Below are 20445 nucleotides of genomic sequence, written 5' to 3'. Positions count from 1 at the left end.
ATTCATTATATGGAAGTTGTCGTCTCAACATATCATCAAGCCATCAAGTTCCCATTCAATAGTAAAATCTATAAAGTGCGCAGCGATCAACTTGCATCTCTAATTTGCCACGGCAATGTTCTCGATGATTATAAGAAGTCTGAAGTTGTTGGACAAACTATTATGAGTTCCAAAGCCATCAAATAGCAATTATAACATCCGGGACCTTCAATTTACTCTGCTAATAGAAATGTTGAAGGACCCCTGACCATCGATCCACTTTTAGAAGTTCATATTGGCCAATTCCTTGAAGAGACAACTTTTATTTCAGCCGAACTTCCAGAAGCGGAGAGACAAGAGCTTATTTTGTTATTGAGGAAGAATAGTCATGTTTTTGCTTGGCGAATAAAGCAAATGCCTAGTATAGATCCTTCTGTGGCTTGTCATAAACTCGACATTGATCCCAATGCAAAGCCGGTTAGACAAAAGCCCCGAAGGATGGCCCCTGATAGAAAGATGAAAGTGAAAGAAAAAATCGACTATCTCTTGTTTGTTAATTTTATAAGGCTTGTGATTTATCCAACATGGCTGTCAAATGTAGTCGCAATGCCTAAAAAGAATGGCAAATTACGTGTTTGTATCGATTTCACGAATCTCAATAAAACATGTCCGATTCATCCGTATCCGTTGTCTCGTATATCTGAAATGGTCGATGCCATAGCTAGTTTTTAGCGTTTGTCCTTTTGGATGTTTATTCTGGTTATCATTAGATTCCGTTATTCATTGAGGACCAAGAGTTTACCGCATTCATTATAGACCAAGGAATTTACTGTTACCAGGTAATGCCTTTCGGTCTGAAAAATGCTGGAGCCACATATCAAAAGCTAGTAAACACCATTTTTTCTGATCTACTTGGAAAGACAGTCGAAGCATACATCAACGACATGGTTGTCAAATCTACAAAAACACTTGATCATCTTACTGATTTGCAAGTTGTTTTCGACAGACTCTCCAATGTCAACATGCGTTTAAATACGGCTAAGTGTTCTTTTGGTTTATTGTCTAGTAAATTCTTAGGATACATGATGACTAGACACGGAATTGAAGCAAATCCAGATCAGATTCGGGTTATCCTTGAAATGCCTTCTCCGGCGTCAAAGAAAGAGATTCAACGACTTACAGGACGCTTGGCTGCCCTAAATCGCTTTATCTCTCGGTATTCTGATTGATGTCGTCCTTTTTTCCAAACATTGAAAGACGCATCAATTTGGACGGAGGACTGTGAACTTGCATTTCGTCACTTGAAAGCATACTTAGTCTAACTTCCAGTTCTTTCCAGTTCAGCAGCGGGGCAGCTTATAGGTCTGTATTTAGCCGCTACTGATCATGCCATAAGCGTCGTCTTATTTGTCAACGGTGATGATGGTCGTCCTGTATTCTTTGTTAGCAATACTCTTACAACGGCTGAAACAAGGTATTCTCGAGTGGAAAAAATTGTATTAGCCTTGGTTCATGCTGCCCGACGTCTTAAGCCTTATTTCCAGGGTTGAGTTGTCAAAGTTTATACCGAATATCCACTGCAAAAGCTTTTTGGTAATGCCCAGGAATCAAGTCGCCTTGCAAAATGGGAAAGTTACCTTAGCGCTTATAGCATTATTTTTGAAACTCGTATAGTTGAGAAAGGACAAGCTTTGGCTTCGCTAATGGATGATTTTCCTATTGATGATATTCCTATGTCTGACGTATTACTAGACGAAGAAAATGTCGTCGACAACACGCCACTACCTCTTGGGGGCGATGACTTGCCACACTTATCAGATGTATCTGCCTATTGTTGGATTGTTTACACTGATGGTTCGCATAATAAGTCTGGCTCTGATATTGGGTGTATAATCTTGCAACCAAATGGAGAAAAAGTTAAGAAATCAGTGTGTTTGGGTTTTGATGCTTCAAATAATGAGGCCGAGTACAAAGCTGTCATTTGCGGCTTGCGTACTGCTCTTCACCTGGGGGCGACTAAGTTACAATTATTCACAGATTCTAAGTTAGTCGCTAGCCAGTTTGAAGGATCGTATGCAGCTCGTGATGAGAGAATGGCAGCTTATTTGGACTTAATTCATCGGATTGTTCGAAATTTTGAATCTATCAGTATTGTGCAACGCCCGCGATCATGATGTGCGACATGCTGATTCTCTCGCATATTTATCTGTGGCAGTTAAGTCAGATAAGCCTCACCAGATTACCATTGAATTTCAAAAGGAGCTGAGTATCGATCTATCCATCGAGGATTTGTACGATATGTACATCACTCAGAGTTGTTTTTTCGCCCAGACATTTTCTGACGAATCACATCATGTCAATTTGATATCTCCTATGCTGACTCGGAAGCGCAAGCGTGATCTTGATAATCAAGCTGTCGTTGCAGAGAAAACACTTGATCCACAACTTATGCTATTAGATGGCCCCAATAATCCTGTCAATGATATTGTCTCGGTCCATACCGACGATGATCATAAAGCTGACAATGCTCCAGAAGTTCCTGATATAAAGCTAAGTTTTCCGCTTACGCCTTGTAACGAGGATGATTGGCGTATTCCTTATATCACATATTTACATGGTCACATCTTACCTCCCGATCATAAAGTGGGTGATCGTGTCAAACGCAATGCTTGGAAATACTGTCTCATCTCGACCTCGGACGGTCTTTTACAACTTTATAGCAAAGGCACAAGTCTTAACCCTATGCTTCGTTGTCTCAGCAGAGCTGAAGGTTTACTCGTCCTCATGGAAATTCATTCAGGCCTATGTGGGAACCACTCATGGGGGCGAAGTCTCACTCATAGAGCAATGACACAAGGGTACTGGTGGCCATACATGCAAAGGATGCTAAGCTTTTGTCTGAGAAGTGTGTTCCTTGTCAGAAATATGCTAATATGGCACTACAAGAAAAAAGGTTTTATATCACTGTTAAAAACTGTCACAAAAAGTCTTTTGTCACTGTTTTTTTTTTCCAAAACCGTGACGGAGTGAGAGTCATTTATTTTTTTCCCAAAACCGTCACAAATAATTCTTCTAGATAAACCTATATCCACCTCATAAAACTGTAACAAACACTTAAAAATAGTCACAAAAAAGCATATCGTTTGTGACGGTTCTAACAAACCAGTAATGTAATCATCTTGTAACGGTCACAAAAAGGACAACTATTCATGACAGTTTGGTTAAAACCGTGATAAATATATATTTTGTTTAAAAAAAAATATCGAATACACGTGAAAACAGACCTCACTTGGAATTGGACCTGTAATAAGCCACTCTGAATATTATCCATTATATTTCAAGTAGCATTCATAAAGTGCTAATTCCATTGAATTATCGGCCAATTCCCTTAGATAACCAATATATATTTGTATATTCCAAAACATAATAAAGTAAATAATACATTCCCAATGTAATACATATAAATTAAATCAGCCAAATCTAATTGAAAAAAAGAACCTAATCTTGCCCAAGTCGATCACCCACGTGAATGTCTTAAGCCTTGTGGTTGTTCTGCATCTGGTTTTCATCTTGAGAATAGTTCATAATACATTATTGGATGAACTGAACAAAGTCTATTCGAACGTCACTCCAGTATCTCTTTGTAGGTGTAAACCATTTTACGGCCAATATTCTTTATCTTAAACATAATAAACCAATCGTATAAAATAATTGGAAAAGTTAGCAACCTATGGATAAGAATATAGCATCCCTTTAGTCACATGAATAAGAGCTATAAGTTCTATAGCCATGACATTCAGTACTTGGCTCATATATAACTAAATATATCAATTCAGAATATTCTTTAACAAATTAGATGTGAATACAATACCAGCAGAGTGTACCACCCCAGTTTTCATATTTTGACTTGCTCAAGGAAACAAGAAACACCGAAGACGACCACTGCTACTAGAATGCCTAGAAAGCAATCTACATTATTTCTGACCAGCCTGTGAAATAAGTTAAATCTAGAAAATAACCAATTAGATTTATACAGTCTGTGAATCATACCCAATGCAATGTATTACATCGATCAATCTAAAGAATCAGGACATCACAGAGCACTGCTAAACCAGATAATGATAATGACCCAACAGATTCCTCGGATATATTAGCACCACAGATGAAAATTGGACGAAGCTGGGGTGAAGCCAGTGATTGGATTAAAAATGATGGACCCTCTCCACATGCCACTTTGGCATGTCACCTCTTCCTGGTAAGATGATCAACCTCTGAACAATCTGCATTGGCATTTTTGCTGCCCTTCATGCGAAACTTTTACCATCCTTTTATCAGCTGCTCCACTTGGAATCTTTGTTCTCAATTCTCACATTAGCAAGAGCTCAATGTACTTATACTGGGTGACAAAGGACTTGGTAATGGCCCCACATGTATATACTATAACTTACTAATGTACAATGAAGAAATCACCTTTTTTGTGTGTGATCGGTAAGGTCGAAATCATGTTGGGCACTGCTAGAAAATTACATGCTGACAACAATAGAAGGAAGCTCAGGTTCTGCATCTGGCATTCGTTCAGATCCTTCCTCCCTTGTCTGGAACACAATAGCAATTCATAATGTCCAATTAATATTACAAGCAATACTAAGAAATTAACCAGTTGCGTCATCAGTATTCATATCATTTTCAAGGGTACCTTGGCATGTCCAAATGCCATTGATTGAAAATATAGAACACTGTCATCAAATAGGAAGAAATAGTGTACCTCATACATGGCATCCATCAAAATATTCACTAGTAAGGATCTTAAGCCTCGGGCACCAGTGCTTCTGGTCATTGATTTTCTAGCAATTAGTCTCAAAGCAACTTCAGTGAAATGCAACTTGACCTATGGAGATAAGAAGACAGGTAATTAACAGATACACCCTAGTTCCTTAGATTGATCAACGACGCCATTTATACCCGAAAGAAATTCAACGTATATAATACTGGTCGAATGAAAAAGAAATGGGAAAAAAGAATATACAATGGGTTTATCAAGTGTGACAGATCTGATAAGGGAGAAGGGTGCAGATTAAGAACTTACATCATTTGTCTGAAACATCTTCCTATATTGTTTTCCAAGGGCATTTTTTGCCTATATGAGGACCTTCAAAATCAATGATTTCAACTGTCGAAGTTAATAAGGAGAAGTTTGATGCAGAATATGAATATAGACGTGAATAATTATTTAATATAGAAGACAGCGATAAAAATTAATTAGAAAGTAGCATTGGCATGTGCCACTTCTGGATTGTGTGTGTAAGTATGCTAGTTTGAGCAAAAGTGATAGAAAATACGACTAAAAGTTAAACTAGCCCAAAAGTGGGTTCTTACTTACAGTTTCCAGTAAAGACGATGTGATGGCAGCATTTGTCAAACCACCAGTCCTCATATTTGCACACACATGTACGGTGCTCCAAACCCAATTGACGAATCTTGGCGCCTGATTACAAGTGAAATACTTCATGTTAAGGAAAAACCTTATAGAAGAAATTCCAATTCGGGCGGTCAACATGACTAATATTTGAAGAAAACACAAAACTGAAGAATTACACCATTTATTATCGACTATGACACAAACCTGGAATATGTAGTGCTGAATATAATTGGATCAACTCGAGACCATACATTTGTTACCTAATCGAGAAGCTAGAACCCTAAAACTAAACCACATCCCTTAGATTTTCTGGTACCCCTTGATTAATCACCAGTCACGCCATCTCAAATCAAAATAAATATCAAAATGTGCTATTTGGAAAAGACTAGCTTAAGAATAACAAAAAAGTTTTCTTTTTCTGTTTTTCTCGGTGAAACATTGAATGAATAATACTATGAACAAACCCCAATCACAGCAAGCGATAGAAAGAAGGGTGAATTGGAGGTAAGAAGCTATGGTGCATTGGCGTAGCTTATGGCTTTCTCTAAAAAAATATTGTTAAGAAATTAAACCCTAGTAAAATTTGGAAAATTTTGATTTCTCCAAATTTTCGTTTTCCCACTCTGAAACAAAGAGCGGTATCTTGCTAAATTAGAGTACAACGGCCCGTGTGTTCCAATACAACAGATCGAGTGAGAGCTTACCTTGTCTCCACCCTTTGAGCTATATAAAAGAATCGCCTTTTACTTGAAAAACAACCCTAAATCAATGAACGCCATTTTAAAGAACTGCCTTGCGGTTAAATCTAAGAACAATATGGAAGGGAGAGGGTATATACCTCTGGTCTTCAAAAAAGATGAGTATTTTCTTTTTTGAGAGATAGATCATGAAGGAAAACATTGTTAAGATGAGAGAAGGAGAAAGAGAAAAAAGAAAAAGAAAATGGTTAATTGGCGGAGGCGAGGGGGCCGTGGCGCATAAAAGAAGTGGGTGAAGGAGAAAGTTGGCTCATTTGGAAATTTAGAACTGTTTAGTATTTTTTTTTTTTCTAAGTGTGTTTAGTGTTGGGATTAATTTAGACAGGATTTTTTTTTTCTTCGGTGGCACGTGAGCCAATGCATGGAAATTTGGAAGTGTTTGTAGGAAGCGGAGTCTGAGCGTGGGCTCACTATGGTGTGTTTGTGCATCTAAGTAGTTATTTTTTAGTGGAGTTGTGGTGCGGACCGAAAACTAAATGAGATCATGAGATCATTTAAGATGGTGACATAAAGTGCAGAGTATGTAACTGTTTTGGGAGAATAGTCACAAATAATCTTCAATACACGAATTTTTTCCAAGAAAAAAGGATTTGTGACGGTTCTAGATTTGATAGTCACAAAAAAACATTTCAAAACAGTCACAAATGCCCTTTTTTACCATTTGTGACCGTTTCGAACAGAACAGTCACAAATAACATTTTAAAACAGTCACAAAAGCCCTTTTTTCTACTAGTGTGGGAACTCTTTCAGCGATGGAACTTCATGCATCCAATCTTGAGCCCTTGGCCGTTTGTGAAGTGGGATCTTGACATTGTCGGTTATCTTCCGAAAGCTCCTGGTAGTGTTCGTTTCTTACTCGTCGCAACTGATTATTTTACCAAATGGGCTGAAGTTATGCTCTCAGCCCAGATCCATGCTTCAGATGTTAAAAAGTTTTTATGGCGTGACATTGTTTGTCGTTTCGGTATTCCAACATCATTGATTTTTGACAATGGCAAACAATTTGATGCTGAAGAAATTTGACAATTTTGTCCTGACCTGAAGATTAGTCACAATTTTCAAAGACCGCATTCATCCTCGAAGCTAATGGACAAATTTGAAGCTACTAACAAATCCATTCTTGCAATGCTCAAGTGACGACTTTAACAGGCCAAAGGAAATTGGGTTAAGGAACTTCTTGCGGTTATGTGGGGTTATCGAACCACACCTAAGTATTCAATAGAATTTTCTCCGTTTAATCTTGCTTACGGTACAGAAGCAGTCTTGCCTACAGAGTTGATGACTCCAACCACACGAACTTCTGCCGTGGAATTGGAGTCGAATGATCAAGCACTTGCCCAAGCTAAAGCCTTGATAGATGAGACGAGAGATGTTGGTCTTCAACAGTTAATTCATTATCAAGCTGATATGAAATGAAAATATAATAAGAAAGTTCGATTTAAAGTGTTTGAGAAAGATGATTGGGTACTCTGTTGAAAAACGAGGTTGATAGATTACGGTAAATTTGGAGAAAACTGGGATTGTTCTCGAGGTTGATAGATTACGGAGAAAATTTGGAGAAAACGAGGTTGATAGATTCTGAGAGAAAATTTGGAGAAAACAAGGTTGATAGATTACGGAGAAAATTTGGAGGTTGATTGCCCCGCCACCAAAGGATCTTTTTTCTCGGGATTTAGATGGGACTGTTCTCGATAAGCCGTGGAATGCGTTTCATCTGCGCAAGTTCTATAAGTAGATTTTATTTGTTGTTTTCCCGTTATCCTAGAAAAAAAAAATACAATCTTTAGTTTGTTTCAGATTCATCATTTATTTTCCGTTATTATCTTTGCATTTTCAAGACTTCGATAATCAATAAAGAAGTAGTTCATCACACTTCCGGTTCCAATGGTATTATTTTGGTTCTAGCGAACCTTATTATCGCTACGACAAAATCTGACGAAGCTACCACGTTTAGCTTCATTCGTTAGTCTAAGTTTGAACACTTTTACGCTCGATTAGTCCGTTACTATCGTTACGATAAAATCTGGCGAAGTTAGCACGTTTAATTTCATCAGTCTAAATTTGAACCCTAAACCCTAAAAAACCCTAAACCCTAAATTTGAACACTTTTACGCTCGCTTAGTTCGTTACTATTCCTACGACAAAATCTGACGAAATTACTACGTTTAATTTCGTTAGTCTAATTAAGTTTGAACGTTTTTACGCTCACTTAGTTCGTTACTATCGCTATGACAAAATCTGATAAAATTACCACGTTTAGCTTCATCATTCTAAGTTTGAACGTTTTTACGCTCGTTTAGTCCGTTACGACAAAATCTGACGAAGTTACCACGTTTAATTTTGTCAGTCTAAGTTTGAATATTTTTACGCTCACTTAGTACGTTACTCTCGCTATGATAACATCTGACGAAATTATCCCGTTTCGTTTTGTCAGTTTTGAGTTTGAACGTTTTTACGCTCGCTTAGTCTCATTTTGCCAAGTTAAAGTTAGCATTGGGGGCGTTTCATTCTATTTCGTTTCATCTACATAACTCAACAACATTATCAGTTTTCCATATGGATTATCTGACATCGCAACGATATTCAATTGCCAACACATATTTTATTTTTATTTTCATCAACAAAATTTTTAGCTTTTTGGTATTACATTCACACAATCACATAATAATTGGTTTGGGAAAATCCAATGGTTCCTTACCAGTTCTACGCTTATACAACTTGTATAAATCTTTGTAATTCATCTTTTCACGTTCTAGTTTATCTCCTGTTTCTGTTAGGTTCTCTGTTAATTATCTTACGGTCGATTCACAATGTGCCATTTGCACGTGATCTTGGCCAAGCCACTCGTTTACATCTATCATCCGCTTGTTAATTTTCTCCACTTCTTTTTGCGCATGTTTAAGTTCCTGATCTTTGGTCGCCATGAGTGACTTCAATTCTATCACCTCTGCTTTTAAGTGTTTGTGTTCTTCCATTATCTCATAGGCCTTCCTGAATTCTTCGTACGATCTCCGCTCTGCTTCTTCCGTCCGCTCGATTAAGTCTTTGTTTTCGTCTTCTAACTCTCTCGTTGGTTCGCTTTTAATGCTTTGTTTGCTTCTTCCAATTTTCGGTTGAGTATCTTCACTTTCTTTATTTCTTCTATGACATTAACTTCATTCGAATCGAAACTTTTTCTTAGCGGCCTTTTTCGTGAATTTTTTTTTCATTACTACATTGATCTTAGCCTTTAACCCGTGGCAAGAAGATATCTAGTTTTTCATCCATTTTTCAAATTTAATCACAAGTTTACAATAACTGATTAAAAATACTGACATACCTGGTTCATACTATCGAAAATCATTGAGACTTCTCTGTCATATTCTCCGATATTCTCCGTGTTTTGGTCACATTTTTGATATTTTTTGAGTCCCTCCATTGGGCACGACACATTGTCTTTATCCCATATTCTTTGGTTTGTCTGTCCCACATTCTCCCATAATATCTCACTTGTTTCATCGTTTTTTCTTTTTGACCACGATTCTTGATTTTCTTTTGGCTTGGACAGATTCTTTTCGTTGTTTTTTTTTTTTCTTTTTCTGAGTTTCTGACACAAATTTCTTTACCGTCCAAACACAATAATAAAATTCAACGGTCAACTTACTGTTAACAGATTCTGTGGTTTTCCTCCGTGAGTAGTATTACCCCTGACAGTACTTGCCAGTGGTCGTGGGATTCTTTGCTCCTACATTTTGCTCTGCCGTTTGTTTTCTCTCACTAACTTTGTGTTATTCGATGCACTATCTTTTGCAAGTATCACTGTTTCGTTCTCTTCCTAGCTATTCTTTTCCTGCATATACCAAAGCAGAACGATATATTACATCTCCCCGCCATTTTACATATCTATGTTTTTTTACGGTATATACATTTTCTTCTTTGTGTTGAGAACGTCTTATATTTCGTATGGGCTATTTTGTGCATTGTAGTCTTATCCCTCGGGGCATCATACATTGTCGCATCGTTTGTCTATCTTGGTCTTCGTTCGCCCTGTTTCTTGTGAAACATTTTCTTTTGTATAATTCGCTATTTGTGCTTGACAAGCTCAACACTAATTCTTGTTTTTTTAATTTTGTTCCATCTTCTTTTTCACTATCGCTATCGCTACCAAATATTGCATTTTTGAGTCTTTTACTCCTGTTCTCCATTTCACTATGTGCCTCCCTTGACCTATCAGGCTATCGTTCGATACCCCCATAGTTTCTGAAATCAACAATATCATCAAAGTAGCTCAGATCTACCAATCTTTCGTTGGAACATTCATTAAAGAAGAAACGAAGGTTGTTCTCCATTTCCTTGTCTAATTCAATGTTTGGTAGTATACTCACGTTTTTTGTTAGACACAAAATAACTCATATTAGTCAACAATTTACTCGTAGTACAATTTTCAATACTAATGTTTTGGCTTATCTCGAAATTTGTTTGGCACTTTAAACTCTGTCGGATTCCAGTTCCCTCGCAAGCGATACAAAAATCTATCCCATCCGGTATATATTTTCTGGAACCCTTTAAATCTTCTGTTTGGATTCTTGAATTCAACTTCAAATTTTATATACCCTTTCGTCAGTATGGCTTTCGGTTGTATCAACTCAAAGAATTCTTGAGCCCCGAACCTTCTGTTAAATTTATTTTGTAAACGGTGCGCTCTCGTAAAGATTAACCAGAAATAAATTGGCAGTTGTCCCGGTGCAATTTGCTACCACTCCAATAATTGCACAATTTCTTTGCTCAAGAATTGCACTCCCGCGAACTTAATTGTGAGTAAGCCATTACTACTTCATCTTCTTCGACTTTCGTTTCAAATTCATACACTTCGTTCATCTCAAATCTCTCGAGTACTAATATTTTTTGTAGTTCCTTAAGTGACCATCGCCGCGGCTTTGTGTATTCATTGTATTTGTCACCTTCTTTCCACCTCACCAAGTCTACGATCGTCATCGAGCCTTCTTCTTCTCGATTATCTTCCACTCGTATAATACGGTCATTTCTACTGCGCAAAAAAAAAAAGGGCGGATAGCTCAAAAATTAGATTCACTTGATCCAAATGGGGTACACCGCGCCAAATCGGTCATTACGTGCATGTGCCCTTCCTTTGCTTGGCTGACTGCACCATATCGTGTTGTTCAAACCAGTTTTAAATACTGGCGTCATCATCTTTCGCAACCACAGAGTTTCGTGTTTTTGCAGATAAAGAGCTTCATCTTCAAGAAACTTTCTGTTCCGATAAGATGACGATGGAGAACAGTTAAGGAAAGGGAAAACACGATAACAACGTTCATAACTCACCCAAAACTTACTCGGTTTTCTTGGTTTTTGGCAAATGCTTCCTCGTGAAAGTAATCAGCCTTTGTTGTCACCAGGCTCGCAAGCATCTAACTACAAATTTCGTCAATTTTATTGGATAGGCATAGATCAGTTCCTAGTTTGAAAGTGTAATATATTAGAAAGGACAGAGAGCGATAGCTACTTGTGTAGTTTATTGCGTTCCAACACGGCAGAATGTACAACACAACTAAGTCATACTCGTTAATTGTATGTATGATTGAGATTTCTTTTACAATTCATGCAAGAGTTATGGCACTTGCTCTAACAAAACAATCGTGAGAGGCATGTGATGAAGGGCTGTTGTAAAAGATCGATCGCCATTAAATCTTCTTTTCACCGCTATTGTGAACTTGAAGCCCTCTCAAGACTTAGTCACCCAAACCTTGTTTCTCTACTGGGTTGTTGATTTGAAAACAGCAAACTTTATCTCGTCTACGAGTATTGTTATATTCTTAGATCTAGTCTGGTCTACAAGTATGGTTATATAATATTTCGTAGATAAAGTTTTACATTGCCGGGTGGATTCTTATCTAACCCGGATTCTTATCTAATTCAGGGTGGCATACAATTTTAGTCGCTCAAGTCTTCACCTTCGAATCTAATTCGTATTTCACTTCTTTTTTTTCCTATTCTTACTAAATTGCCCCTACATTTAATTTTCACTGTCTAATCCTAATATCGCTATTCCGTTGGCATGCATCATCGAAATCAATTTTCGTATTTTTATGTAATGCATTCGGTATAGTTTCTGCTATCAATTTCTTTTGCAATTTTTTCTGTGCATCTTTTATTTTTTATGTGCATTTTTAGCCATCTTGTAGTTAACTACATTGCGTCCCGTATACGTTAGTTTGACATTATTTCATTCTTGATAATTCACGACTTTTTCCCGATTGTCCATTTTCTTATCGTTTACGTTCACACGACACTTTGTTATACATTCCGCTCACTCTTTTCCTATTCCATTTTTTCTTTGATTTTTCTTCTCTTTTTTGCCATATGAATTTTGTTCGCATGCCAAAGAGGGGGCGGTGTTTCGACCCCCACCTACGTGGCAAACGTTCATTAGTAGGGGTCTCTATTTTATTCATTTAATCAATAGGGCAAAAGCCCAATTTGCAATACCATGGATCAATGTACAAGCTCATTAACTCATGTGTCTAAGGCTGAACCTTAGCCACATAACTTGCCACTAATATACATTAATTTATGTTCAGATTCGTTTATTATCAAATAGATAATTATCAGCTGAGAGTTATATTCAATTACAATTACTTAAGCTACAAGGAGTCTCTACTTTACCTATATAAATACCAAACTATTTTTCATACAGAACTACGTTCTTGAGACTTGATCCCATCGATAATTTGGGTACGTAGGCAACTGCAAAGTACAATCTCATCATTCTCCCGATCACCACCACTTTTCTAACTACTTTTCTACATTCTTCGTTTCTTTCGTCACCACTTAGTGTTTTGATCATATTTGGTCGAAACACTAGGCATTTTCTATATAGTAGATATAATAGTATATTTCTTCATTTCTAATTTTTTTTTCGAAAAAGACCAAAAATATTTTTCCGTTTAGTATTAAAAAGTCTTGTTTCCTTTTTCTATGATGAATAAAAAGTTTAGAAGTCTCATTATAGCAACAGAGTAAGGATTCGTTTTTCGTACTTAGACTAATATACGTGCAATAGTTTATGCATCTTTTCATGAATGACATGCATCAGCATTTGTTTGTATATAGCAAAGAAGTTTTCGGCCAAGGTTAGAATAATTAAGTTTCATATCCTATGAGAATCTAGCCAAAAGCCTCATCTGAATGATTATTGAGTGATGACACAAAGGATGTCTGGATAGAAAGACCATATGTACACTTGCTTGATCACAACGCCATATCCTAAGAGAGAATTTAGGCCATTTTTGGATTGATATAGCCAAATAAATGTTAAAAACCCAAAAAGATAGTTTTTCCTCTAGGTTACCCTATTGAGCCTTCGCCCTTGTCTAAAAAGCCTTTTTATTCTTTACCAAAAATTCCTAACCCGTTACAACACACAATAAAAGTTTACTCAGCTGATGAGTTGAGAACTGGATAAATATCTGGAGAAGAGAAGAGAAGACCTTGTAGCGAGCGGCCATCCTTAACAACCATAATGCGATCATCCTCCCCTCTAATCATGCAATTATAAAATGAAAGAGTAAGAGAGGGAGAATATACCGCATCTTCCAACAAAACCAAAGGTTCCCATCCTCTTCTTTGGATCTCAGTCCTGAAGTGCACTTCAAACAGATCGAAATAGAAAAGGTCTTGAAAATTTTGCTCCGGCACGATTTTGAGAATTCGAGCCATTTAAAGTAAGGATTTGAAAAAATGGGGTTTTGAGTTGGAATGAGGGTTGAAAATAGAGAAGGTTGTGAAAAAAATTGAATGGTGGTGTGTCGGGGTGAGGTCTTAGGACCAGTGAAAGTAGAGTAGGGCGAAGCCAGCTGGCGGGCTAGGGTTGGGAAATTTTGGGGTGGAGAAGAAAGGAAGGGGAGATCACGTGCCTTTTTTAAGAGATTAAATTTTTTGGCCCAAGCCCAATTGAATCAGTAAATTCCAATCTTGTCCTCAGTGCCTTGCCAACTTCAAGAGCCGATCCATGCTTTGTTACTCGCCCGATCTTGACCCGTGAGGTACCAAAACGATCAGCATAAAAAATGCAACGTAACGGTATAGGATACACTCACATACAATGGTAGATGATAAATAGATGATGGAAAGAACTGTACAGGAATTGTAAGGAAATTTTAAAAAGGTGGGTCGTTTAAATTCAGATCCCCAAGACTTGGAAGTTTTTGAAAACTTGAGTCAATCCCAACCAGATGGCTGGATTACTCTCTTCAGTTGTGCTCGATGAGTAGGTGGCTGGCACATGAAAACCATAAAAACTGAATTGTTATGAGGTTGAAGACGGGGGAAAGTTGATGTTTGACAATTCGAGCACCAGCCTTCTCTCTTAGCTCGTCTCTTACGTGAGTATGAACTTTTACCTAAACCAGGAATGATTTTCAGTATATGTGTACAAATCTTAAGCTGCAGTTCTCTAGGAAGTGCTTGCACACGGTCATTAAAACTGATCCATCTAGTCTTGTTAGGTGGAGGGTTTTTGTTTGCTACAGAAGACATTTTTGAATTTTTTTTAGAAACGAGAGAGATTTAGAAGGGGAAAAGATTTAAACGAGAAGGGAAAGATCTTTAAGAAAGGAAATTTTTGAAATTTTTTGAATCTTTTAACGTCAGATTCTTGAGACAAAATAGAGAGGTAAATGCAAAAAGATAAAATTAAATAGAGAATAGTATTACTCTGGGCTACTCCATTTGTTTAATTCTCATTTGAAGACGTCTCGTCTATTTTTTATTTTTTTATTTTATTTTTTGGTTTGTTTTCTCATTCAAAATATATCTCTATCCATATAGAGGTTTTGTCAAGAAGATAAAATTATACGTTAATCCGGTATCATTTTGGTTACTCCGGACGTATAACTTTTATTTTTTATATTGTCTAGTTTTGAAAACTATAGAGAGATGTTTTAAGAAATTCGTACTCAAAAGTTGTGATTCTATATGTTACTACTTTAAAACAAATCATAACAGATATTCTTAGACAACTTTAGGTGTTAATCGCTAATTCGGCTTAACCCAATTTAGATGCATTTAACTTGATTCTACGCCGAAGTTGGGGATTTTATCGCAAGCAAGACATGGAATGTCCTGACCCGGGAGAATAGCTCGGTGATATAGGCGATCCTTAGTAAGCAAAGCTGATTTCAAACCAGCCCTAGATTGCATAGTTCTAGGGGTTGGTCTGTGTAAAATCCATTGGCCATTTTGAAAAATTACTTAACTATTGATGTATCGAGAATCTATCATTAATAGCACAAAGAAATCAAACATTTTTGAAAAAGAAGTGTAAAATAAAGAAAATAAAAATTGTATACTCGCTCCATAGGTTCACACTTACTCTAACGACGAGTAAAAAGTGTTTTACAAAGAATATGCGAGATATACTGTGGACTAAGGCTCCGGCACTTACAACCACACCCTCCAAGTGGAGAGGTCCAGTCACCTTATTGATGTATCCCCTTAAAGGAAAGGAATACATCGGAAATGAGGATTCAATCCTCGTAGATGGGATGATTAAGAAAGAGTTTTTAGCGCTCCAGCTTCGTTCACATCACTTGTTGCTTCAAATGTTGTGTTTGTTGGTTTATGATTAGGAATAGCTTGACCTGGGAACAAACCTTTCTAGGTTTTATCTTAGGTTAACAAGTTCAGAGATTGTTGCATGGATGCTAGGATTTGGGTTTGTTGTTGCATGACAAATAACATTATTTCGGTGGGCTTATCTGTTTAGACACTAGTTGATGGTGTAACAGGGACTAGGTCTCTTTGGTTGTTGATAGGTTGGTTTTGATAGTTCTGGTTAAATTGGGATGGAACCAATGCTCTGTTCTGATTGTTATAGGTACCTTGTCCTTGTCCTTGTGTGAAAGTATTTGTTGGTTTGTTGAAACCTGGTGGTGTTTGGAATATTGGTCCATGCGAAGTTTGAATGTTGTCTCCATGGTGATAAAAAAAAAAAAAAAAGATTAACATATGTTCAAAATCTTTTATAGCACTAAAAAGGAAATAGACAAATATTAATTGAAGTCTATTTGATATATTAAACCAATTACATAAACAATCCAACATTCCAACCTAATCCCTAATAATTGGGAAAAAAAATTTAGAAGTCTCCTAAAAACCAAAACGCGTTGAGAGAGAGAGCACATTTTGTTTAACCACAAAAGCACATTAATGTTAACAATTTACTATAGGTTTTAGAACTATATATAAGTTTTAGTTTATAAAAATAAACATAATTCATATAATTAGCATGGAGTCACATCAGGGTAAAATGTCGAGAAAATATTCCTAATTTAGAAAACACTTATAATAAAAAAGTAATTAACAATCACTATTTGAATAGATATAAAACAAAATCAAATGATTTCGAAGAGGTTGAAAAAGGCATGTGATAGGGTCATAGGGTCACGATGATGGATAGAAAGTGGTAGATATTATTTATTTATTTATTTATTACTCATGAGTCATGAATCGAATACTTAAAATGAGTAATAGCAAACTACATGGGCTGGAGCCCAAACGGCTCGATATGGGCTATCATTTCCACCCTGGTAAATAACGAATGTGTTATTCACTTTCCAAGTTTCCAGTCTTGAGCTAAAAATGGCAGGAGTGGGAGTAGTAGGAGGAGGAAGCGCTTGTTTGTTTTGTCAAATAGCTCGTTCATCCACTTCAACTCATCTTCTCCACACAGTTAAGTTATTCCCCACCTACCCATCTCCTTTTTGTTCCCGGCCTAGTTGTTTCAATAAAATGTTTTCTCTTCCTTCCTTTGCAGGATGATAAAGTTGTTGCGTTTCAAGATATTAAGCCTGCTGCGTTCAGGTCATTTTTAGATTTCTAGTAATTTTTTTATTAGTATAAATGTGCATCTTAATAAGTCATTTAGTTTGTGTCAATATATATATATAAGCTAACACATGCAATGCCAATGGAGAATGAAAGCAAGGATTTGGAATTGAAACATTAGGACATCAATTTATTAGGATGTATTTGGATCGTAGAACGGAAATTATTAGATTAGTTGAGATGAGCATTTCAGCTTTATAAATCAATATGGGAGCATGTGTATAATGGTTGTATGCTTTACAATGAGTTGTACGGAAAGTGGGTAAAGTTACAGGGGATGTAGTAAGCTGGGTGGATGGATACAATTAGGAATGTTCTCAAGGACAATCAAGCGAGGGCTAGGTAGAAGGACTTTATATAGAAGATACCTTTGTTATTCTTGTCAGATTTGTCTATTTCCTCTACCTGTTTGTAGTTGTTTTTTCAAGCAAACTGATTTCCAGTCATTCAAGTTCCGGCCCAACGCCAAACCCCTAGCTAGATTTTGCTAGAAAGTGCAGTTTGGAGTGAACTTCGTACTTGATATAACGTTTAAAAAGAGACTATTTAGACAACTCAGATCTCCACCGACTACATCTATCAAAACGCCACATACCTCTTCTTTGAAATCCTCATATATTTATGTTATTTTTAACATCTATTTTTCTGTGTACTTTTTCCCACTATAACTAAGCATGTTGATACAACTTGGATTCAATTTATCTACTAATTTACATTTGATATAAAAGCCTTATTATATCAGTGGTCTAAAGTCTTCAAAGAGTTTAGAGGATGCTACCTTTTGAAAACGCAGCTTCCCTATCTTCTATCTCCCCGCGCCATACCTTAAGAACCTCTCTACTAGCTTCCATCTCTTACTAACATTATAATACTTGATACCGGATTAAGTAACACAATAAGAATACCAGAATTGTGTATAACTGAACTAGTCTTTTAGAGATTTATAGGTCCCATAATTTATCTGTTTCCTGCTAATGGAATGAACTCTATACTGATTCCCAAAGTTCTATCTTGTTCATTTCAATTTCAACAAACTGATAGGCACTACCTGGTAATACCTGTGGAACACATTTCAACAGTCAAAGACCTTCAAAGGAGAACTGAAGATTATAATCTTGGTAGTTCCTGGTCTTAGTGAGGGTCGAACTGAATTATTGAAAGCTTTGATTCCTGTAAATTTCATCAGAGTTTGATTAATCCTATTCCTTGACCGATTCGCGAGTGAGTCACATGCTGAGTGTGGGGGCAAAGTCTAATACATAGAGATGCACCTGAATCCAAGTACAGGTATTAACCTTTATTGTGAAAACTTATTTGATTGATGTGATTGATCATTGATGCCTTTCAGTTGCTATTTACCCTTGCATTGTGTGGAACTTCATCAAGGAGCAGTTGTGCCAGCCTCGGTCCCATTGAGAGTTGTTGAGTGCTTAACAGTCCTCATTTCTCTTTTATTATTTATGTAGCATAATCTCATTTGGTTTAGTTGGGAGTTGGGGTACTCTTAACTGTGAGTGTGCTCTGTATCTAGTTCCTTTCTTTTTGTTAGCCTGTTTTCTTAACTCTATGTCTTCTATTTCTCACATACCAAAAGATTGAGAGCCGAGGAACTTGCGTGTTGGTCCTTTTAAGACTAAGTCATCGAGTTTGGAAACTAGCATGTAAATGTTACTCATGCTTTAGGTTCTCTGTTTTCTGTTGTGCAGATTTGGATTTCATCAGCCTCCATTCAATAGTGTTAACCATCTTCATCTCCACTGCTTGGCACTTCCCTTCTCACCAAGGTAGGTTTTCTTGATGTAACTAGACTGCTAGAGTATGCAGCATACCTGTTACATACTACTCCTTGCTTTAACTCTCTCGATAATTGACCAGATGGAAGCATTTAAAATACATGTCCATGGGGCCTCTTGGGTTTATTGAGGCCGAGAAGTTGTTGGAGAAGATAAAGCCATAAGATTTTATCTGCACCCGGTTTGAATCGCAAATTCTTTATATTTAAGAATCAATTACATCAGATGTAAACCCATCCCCGGTTGAATCCCAAATTCTTTATATTTAAGAATCAATTACATCAGACGTAAACCCATCCCAACTGTTGTGCTAATTAAGTGTAGCTGTGCAGTTTATAAATTGAGAATCATATGCTTCCCTGGAAGGATTGGGATTGTAATAAACATGGAATTCTGTAACTTATAGATATCATTTTTCAAGTTTTCTGGTTTGATGCTATGTTCAGTTTTGGGAGCAGTTCTTAAACGCCAAGCAGCTTCATCCTTGTAAGTCTACATACTCTAAAGCTAAAAGCAATTTTTTTTATTTACTATCGGTAACCAAATAATACACCCTCTCTGGCATTTACACTTGTATCACCAAACAAATGTTACAATATCTACACAAGGGCACCACCCTTCACAAATTCAGTGAACACCAAGGCAACCAAACCCAACATAGCAAATCAACCGTTCCACATCTCTGCGTCAGGTGTCATCGATCACACCGTTGGATTTCGATTCGACACCGATGCCCTTAATCAAGGGTACCAAGGAAGCCATAAAACTCATGCACTGCACTCGCAAGCTATTATTCTTTTGCTGGCATATCATGGAAAATGCAGTGTAGGAGTAAACACATTTCTCCCGCTTGTCCAACCGACACATGTTGGGATCGACAAGGTGGATTGCACATAAGCAGAGGCTGAAGTCATTGTGTATGAAAAAAGATGTGAAGAAACTAAGAAAGTAGAATGCGTTGAGTGCTTTGAGTGCTCAAAGATGTAATTGGACTTGTGTTGAAGTGTAAGATCAACTCTAAAGTGATATATATAGACAAGTATGGTGCAACAGTTGTTTGGGATCCACGTTAAGTTCTCAATAAAGTTGAAATGGAGACGTGGTCTCATGGTTATGGGGAATTAAATGAGAAGATTCAAAGGGCCACTATTGCTCCACCCTTATATGAGCCTGCCCCTGTACTTGGTTACGCTGTGCTGGCTGGTTATGGGTCAAAAGAATAAGAAATAAAACAAGATAGTTTAATTGGGCACTCATCAAATTGGATTGGGCAACTCCCAAAAAAAATGAAATTTTACAAGTTTGCCATCAAAACCCAGGCCCAACAACCAATTCAACCGGTCTCGCCATAACGAAACCTCCGAGTCGTTTGAGTGTACACTCAAACGGTCTCACCATGTCGTAGGTGTATACACTCAAACAATACCGCCATGTCGTTTGAGTATACACTCAAACGGTACCACCACATTGTTCTAGTATACACTCAAACGGCTTGATTATATCGTTCTAGTATACGTACATCCACGCGGTATGAGTTTGTCGTTTGAGAATTGGCTCCTGGAATCTCCATGGAACGGTCTGAGTGTGCTGTTTGAGTGTACACTTAAATGGT

General features: G+C 37.1%; 3 protein-coding genes across 8 annotated transcripts; 2 read left to right on the top strand and 1 right to left on the bottom strand.

Moving 5' to 3' along the window:
* Positions 1-3905: 3905 nt before the first annotated feature.
* LOC147491660 (CLP protease regulatory subunit CLPX1, mitochondrial-like) lies at positions 3906-6360 on the bottom strand. Of its 6 annotated transcripts, none has more exons than XR_015198548.1 (5): positions 6103-6354; positions 5360-5464; positions 5066-5128; positions 4745-4867; positions 3906-4574 (listed from the first exon to the last, which is right to left on the bottom strand). XR_015198548.1 is itself a non-coding variant. In XM_086565890.1 (5 exons), the coding sequence occupies exons 3-5, from the start codon at positions 5411-5413 to the stop codon at positions 4503-4505; spliced, it is 249 nt and encodes an 82-aa protein (XP_086422016.1). In that variant the 5' UTR covers positions 5414-5464; positions 6103-6158; positions 6237-6360; the 3' UTR covers positions 3906-4502. The 6 variants fall into 6 exon arrangements, 4 of the variants coding, with proteins under 4 accessions (XP_086422016.1, XP_086422019.1, XP_086422017.1 ...); XR_015198549.1 differs by lacking the exon at positions 6103-6354 and adding an exon at positions 5603-6016; XM_086565890.1 differs by lacking the exon at positions 5066-5128 and having other exon boundaries at positions 6103-6158; positions 6237-6360.
* Positions 6361-6918: 558 nt separating this feature from the next.
* On the top strand, positions 6919-7572 carry LOC147491659 (uncharacterized). Its single transcript, XM_086567300.1, has 2 exons — positions 6919-7107; positions 7306-7572. The coding sequence occupies exons 1-2, from the start codon at positions 6919-6921 to the stop codon at positions 7570-7572; spliced, it is 456 nt and encodes a 151-aa protein (XP_086423426.1).
* Positions 7573-16752: 9180 nt separating this feature from the next.
* LOC147491658 (bifunctional adenosine 5'-phosphosulfate phosphorylase/adenylylsulfatase HINT4-like) lies at positions 16753-19068 on the top strand. Its single transcript, XM_086565822.1, is given in 7 exon segments — positions 16753-16884; positions 16970-17016; positions 18082-18158; positions 18263-18282; positions 18284-18327; positions 18747-18824; positions 18916-19068. Coding segments are annotated over 7 exon segments (438 nt in total). The 5' UTR covers positions 16753-16794; the 3' UTR covers positions 18998-19068.
* The last annotated feature ends 1377 nt before the right edge of the window (positions 19069-20445 follow it).

Source organism: Coptis chinensis, chromosome 6 (assembly GCF_015680905.1).
Source record: "Coptis chinensis isolate HL-2020 chromosome 6, ASM1568090v1, whole genome shotgun sequence".
Lineage (NCBI taxonomy): Eukaryota > Viridiplantae > Streptophyta > Magnoliopsida > Ranunculales > Ranunculaceae > Coptis > Coptis chinensis.
Note: the sequence above shows the minus strand (reverse complement) of the source record. Positions and strands in the feature narration are given on the sequence as shown.